Source organism: Mandrillus leucophaeus, unplaced genomic scaffold, assembly GCF_000951045.1.
Source record: "Mandrillus leucophaeus isolate KB7577 unplaced genomic scaffold, Mleu.le_1.0 Scaffold192, whole genome shotgun sequence".
NCBI lineage: Eukaryota > Metazoa > Chordata > Mammalia > Primates > Cercopithecidae > Mandrillus > Mandrillus leucophaeus.
The window spans coordinates 3,700,883-3,706,612 of NW_012101943.1; the positions used below are offsets into that span (position 1 = coordinate 3,700,883).

At 40.0% G+C, this 5,730-nt stretch overlaps 1 protein-coding gene across 1 annotated transcript in view; it reads right to left on the reverse strand.

Moving 5' to 3' along the window:
- Nucleotides 1-2,896: 2,896 nt before the first annotated feature.
- ZBTB25 (zinc finger and BTB domain containing 25) overlaps nucleotides 2,897-5,730 on the reverse strand; it is a 7,337-nt gene continuing 4,503 nt past the window's right edge. Inside the window, exon 2 of the mRNA XM_011978296.1 lies at nucleotides 2,897-4,547. Coding sequence (XP_011833686.1) covers nucleotides 3,413-4,547 — 1,135 coding nt within the window. The 3' untranslated portion in view covers nucleotides 2,897-3,412. The remainder of the gene's footprint in view (nucleotides 4,548-5,730) is intronic.

Genomic DNA, 5,730 nt, shown 5'->3' on the forward strand with positions numbered 1-5,730 from the left:
TGTGTTAGCCAGGATGGTCTTGATCTCCTGACCTCATGATCCACCTGCCTTGGCCTCCCAAAAGTGCTGGGATTACAGGCGTGAGCCACCACGCCTGGCCTAGGTGGAAGAACTTCTAAAATACAAAGCAAATTTTCTCAGTGAGCAATCACATCTTTAAAAAATAATACTCAGGGCACAGTGTTAGGCATATGACAGTTACTTTAAAAGATGCCTGCAGAGCCGGGCGACGGTGGCTCATGCCTGTAATCTGAGGCCAAGGTGGGCGGATCACGAGGTCAGGAGCTCAAGACCATCCTGGCCAACATGGCGAAACCCTGTCTCTACTAAAAATATAAAAATTAGCTGGGCGTGGTGGCATGTGCTCAGGATGCTGAGGCAAAAGAATTGCTTGGATCCAGGAGGCGGAGGTTGCAGTGAGCCGAGATAGCACCACTGCACTCCAACCTGGCGACATAGTGAGACTCCATCTCAAAAAAAAAAAAAACAAAAAAACCCTGCAGCATAAATGAAAACAACAACAACAACAAAAACTGGAGGTCAGTCCCACACCATTTACTGCATCTCTGGAATTCAGCTTTTGGGACTTTTTTTCTATAAAATGAAGTTGATATTTTCCCACTTCTTAAACAGAATGAATGTTATAAGGAACAAGGAAAGAGCATTTGCTTTGAATTCCTAATATTAAAAGGAACTGTAAGAATAGAAATAGTTAACAACTATTTTCTTAACTCTCAACAAACAGATATATTTCTGCGTTAAATCAGTGTCGTCTATCACGGCCAATCAGCTGCTAACAAACTCTTACCATTTCCCACACTCTGCCCTGACATGCTTGCTGTCTTATCCCATCATCCATATACAACTCTACCTCCACCCTTTAGCTATATACAAGGATTTCCTGCGTCAAAGAATAATGAGTGGGCTGGGCACGGTGGCTCACACCCGTAATCCCAGCACTTTGGGAGGCCGAGGCTGGTGGATCACCTGAGGTCAGGAGTTCCAGACCAGCCTGATCAAGATGGTGAAACCCCGTCTCTGCTAAAAATACAAAATTAGCTGGGTGTGGTGGTGCATGTCTGTAATCCCAGCTACTTGGGAGGCTAAGATAGGAGAATCGCTTGAACCCAGGTGGCAGTGGTTGCAGTGAGACGAGATTGCACCATTGCACTCCAGCCTGGGCAACAAGGGCGAAACTCCTTAAAAAATAATAATAATAATAAATAATAATAATGAGTGGGCAAATAGGGAAGAATACAGAGGAGAAAAATTAAGGCTAGGAAATATATCCTAACTAGCCTAAAATACAAAAAATAAATGTTAATACTTGTGTTCTTCCAATGAGATGAAATCTTTGAGGGCAGTACAAATTTGAATAGTTGCCTAAGTGAATTGGTAGGAAAAAGTTTAAGATTAGATGAAGTTCTGAGTTCTGACCCCAAAGAGCAATACATTTGTTTTAATTACTCCCAATACAATTGATCTTATAAATACTTAGATTTGTTCTCAACACACATCAGTCTTGACCATAGGAGCCTTTACTCACTTGTCTAAGGCAGAAACTCAACTGCCTGACACAATATCCAGTAGTTTTTTCTTCATTCAATCCTCAAGAAAAACTTACCACTTTGTAATTTACCTAAACTGTTTATCTAGAGAAAACCTTTGTGTCCTTAGAATTAGGTGGATTACTCTTTGAGCTCCCTCCTGACTGAACGCTGATGCTGTTGAATGTGTCAGGAAATATCCTCGGAAGTGGAGGGAGCTCAAGAGTTTTGTAAGTGGTTAAATTCTAAGGCTCACAAACCAAATTTTTTAGATGTATTCAAATGCCTGTGAAGCTTAGAATTTAACAAGAGGGCAAAAAAATATGTCTGTTTTATTATCCTTGACTATGCGGTGTTTGAAATTTAAACATTTCAGAAACGATTTAGATGTATCGTTTGTGGTGAAGCTTAACCAGCTATTTCCCAGGTATATAGAGCCAGGGAATCTGTAATTTATTCCATCAACTTGAACTCTCCTGGGGTTTTAGCTTTGTAAGTGTCACCATTATAAAAGAGGGTTAAGTTGATTTGTAGAGGGAAAGCTAACATCATGGATTTTAAATGCAGTTACAGAACACTGAATGTATCCACTTTGCTGGCTTTATGGATCAGGAAAAAAGTAAAAACTGTGCCACTGAAAAACTACTTTTTCAAGTGGTTTTTAGAAAATTAGTATCAACCCAGGAAGCCCCAAAAATCCTCTGACATTGAGGGTAGAAAGATGATTTATATTTTATCATCTTTCTCTTTCAACTCATGTAAACCTCTGGTCATAAAAATCTCAAATTGCTTTTTAAGCTGTCTAAGAAAACACTATACACCAAGGTAACAACCCTGGGGTTTTTAGTCAATGTAGTTCTAGCTCAGTCTCTGTCTCTGCATGTTTATTTATCTATGTGTGTATATCTTACTGTTTCTTAAAGATTTTTTAATTTCTCTCTGACTCTTCTCCCTTTCTTTTAACTGTTTCTTATTAAAAATGAGGTATACCATGCCTGTAATCCCAGCACTTTGGGAGGTCGAGGCGGGCGGATCACGAGGTCAAGAGATCATCCTGGCTAACACGGTGAAACCCCGTTTCTATTAAAAACACACAAAAAAGTTAGCTGGGCATGGTGGTAGGCGCCTGTAGTCCCAGCTACTCAGGAGGCTGAGGCAGAATGGCGTGCACCCGGAGGTGGCGCTTGCAGTGAGCCGAGATCACATCACTGCACTCCAGCCTGGGCGTCAGAGGGAGACTGTCTCAAAAAAAAAAAAAAAATGAGGTATACTCAATGTTAAAAAGTAAAGAGAAGCCATGTAGGTAAGATGTTGTAGAGCTAGTTGTTAAAAAATAAACCTACTCATGATTTGGTATATCTTAAAATAAATTTTTATACATTATAACATATGTATAACATATAGTTATGCACTAAAATAAGTATTAATTTCCTATATGGAAGAAAACATTTAAAAATAATCCTTGCAGGAGTGAATTCATGTGAAATGTAGGCAGAAGTGATAGTTTAGAATATGCTTTAAAACAGATTTCATTTACTTTATATTCAATCTGATTTTACTGGTTCTGTAACTGGAAAAACTTAGAAATTCTATAAATAAAGTTTCCATATTTCTACATTGATTTCTGATTTCTAAATTGTAATTTCATTTGTGAAAAGTTCACAGTAGTAATTGAATGTTACATTTTAATAGCCACATATTAGTATGTCTTATGAGAAGATCTAATATATACAACCTTAAAACCATGGATAAGCTGTGAAGAAAAAAAGTCAACCAAACTTGAGGAGGAAAATAATTTATGAATAAAAAATGCCATGCGAATTTTCTTTTTCAGAATTGGTATAAAAATTCTGAAAGAGAAGCTGCTACTCAACTAGGATAGCATCCACATTTTCTTGTGTAAGCTCTGACTCTAAGGCACAAGGCAAGTCTAAGTGTTCTTGTGACAAGCGAGAACTTTTCAGGGAGACATGAGACCAGTTATCACAGTATGGCTGAAATCTCTGGGCCAATGCATTACCAAACCTTTGGCATCGGTTATATCTGTAAGATTTACCTTTGTGTGTATACATGTGTTCCAACAATTGGCTCTTTCGAGGGAATTTATGACCACAGATGGTACAGCTCATTTTTCTTTTCCTTGAAAAAGAAAAATTACAGTTTAATTCTACTGGCTCTGCGTCTTTGGAGATCAAAGATACTTGACTGATCTGCAAAGGCTCTGTGGTATCCCGGTTGGTGTGGTCTGGCTGCTGTTCATTCTCCTTAACAATGAAGGAGCTGAGCCTGTGGCATTCAAGGGCCTTGCTGTTTTCATTAAGGGGATGCACTTCACCAAGGTCATTGCTTTCCAGAATGGAAGCAGGGACACCGAATGGCAGGGATCCAGACACATGTGTATGGAGATGTTGCCTTAGGTTACCACGGGAATCAAAACGTTCCCCACAGTAATGGCATAAGTGTATTTTGATACTGTTTTCAGTAGAAGTGGGGCCTGTCACCTCTGATGAGGGTGAGGGGTGGCTCTGGGAGATCACAGATTCTGGGTCACATCTCTCCTGCTTGATGGAAACTGGGGGCTTCTGGTGCTCCTCCAGTGCCTGGGTGACAGGATGGGCCCTCTGCTGGTCTGCAGTGCCATCATCCAGACCAATAGCAAGAGACAGCTGTAACTGGGGGTGGTCACCCTGGACAGCAGCTCTGTTTCCACTGTTACTAGAAGGAGCTTCTTTGACCTCCAGTCCTTGTTTCACAACTGTTTTTTGGGTTGTTGAGATCTGAATGCCATATAAATTTGAGGACTGCACAGCCTCCGGTGAGAACACTTGATTCATTTCAGTTGCAATGTGAGAAAGGTAGTCGGCGTGAAGAAATCGAATCCCTTCCTCCAAACGACTATGATCCACAATCTGCTTTGGCCCTTTCCCCGTGTACATAATATGCAACAAATAGCTGAATATGTCAGGTTGGATGTCAGTTGGCTGTATTTTTATGCATTCACTGTTAAAAACAAAAACAGACCCACAAGAAATGAAACACAACCTAGTTGGCCTTTCAGCTAACAGCATAGTCTGAGACTAAAGCAATTTCTTCCTAAGAAGTTCAAACTTAGCAATCTGCCTTATAAAACATGGCAACACAGGCTTAAACTTTCATTTTATACCAACTTTATGGCCTACCAAAAAGTCTTCCTGTATTCAATCTACTGCCTAAAGTTAGGAAACACAGACACATTCTGATTAGTTCAACGTTAATCGAATGACTCCTAAGTGATATGCACTATACTAGATGCCAGGGGTAGAAAATTGATGAATAAAATAGGTACCCTGCTCTTAAGGAATTTAACAGTCTGTCGAGTAAACAATCAAAAGAACTAAAAACAGGGACTCAAAACAGATACCTGTATGCCAATGTTCACTGCAACATTACTACCGTAGCCAAAAGGTAGAAAAAAGCTGAGTGTCCACCAAAAGATGAGTGGATAAACACAAGATGGCTTACACATACAATGGAATATTATTCAACCATAAAAGAAGGAAGTTCTGATACCTGCTACAACGTAGAGAACCCCGAAAATATCATGCTAAGTAAAATAAGACAGACACAAAAGGATGAGTATTGTATAAAATATCTAGAATAGGCAAAGTCATAGAGATAGAAAGTAAATTAGCGGTTTCCAGGGGTTGAGAGGGTGAGATGGGGCATTATTGCTTAACGGGTACAAAGTTTCTGTTTGGGGTGATAAAAAAGTTTTGGAAATAGATAGTAATAATGGTTGTACAACATTGTGAATGTGATTATCACCACTGCATTGTATAATTAAAAATAGTTAAAATGGCAAATTTTACATGTTTATAGCCACAACAAAAATATCTTAAAACTGTTGAAAGAATCTATTGAAATCGGCCAGGTGCGGTGGCTCACGCCTGTAATTCCAGCACTTTGGGAGGCCAAGGCAGGTGGATCATCTGAGTTCAAGACAAGCCTGACCAACATGGTGAAACCCCGTCTCTACTAAAATTACAAAAAACTAGCCGGGTATGGTGGCACACGCCTGTGGTCCTAGCTACTAGGGAGGCTGAAGCAGGAAAATTGCTTGAACCTGGGAGGCAGAGGTTGCAGTGAGCTGAGATCACACCACCGCTTCAGCCTGGGCAACAGAACGAGACTCTGTCTCAAAAAA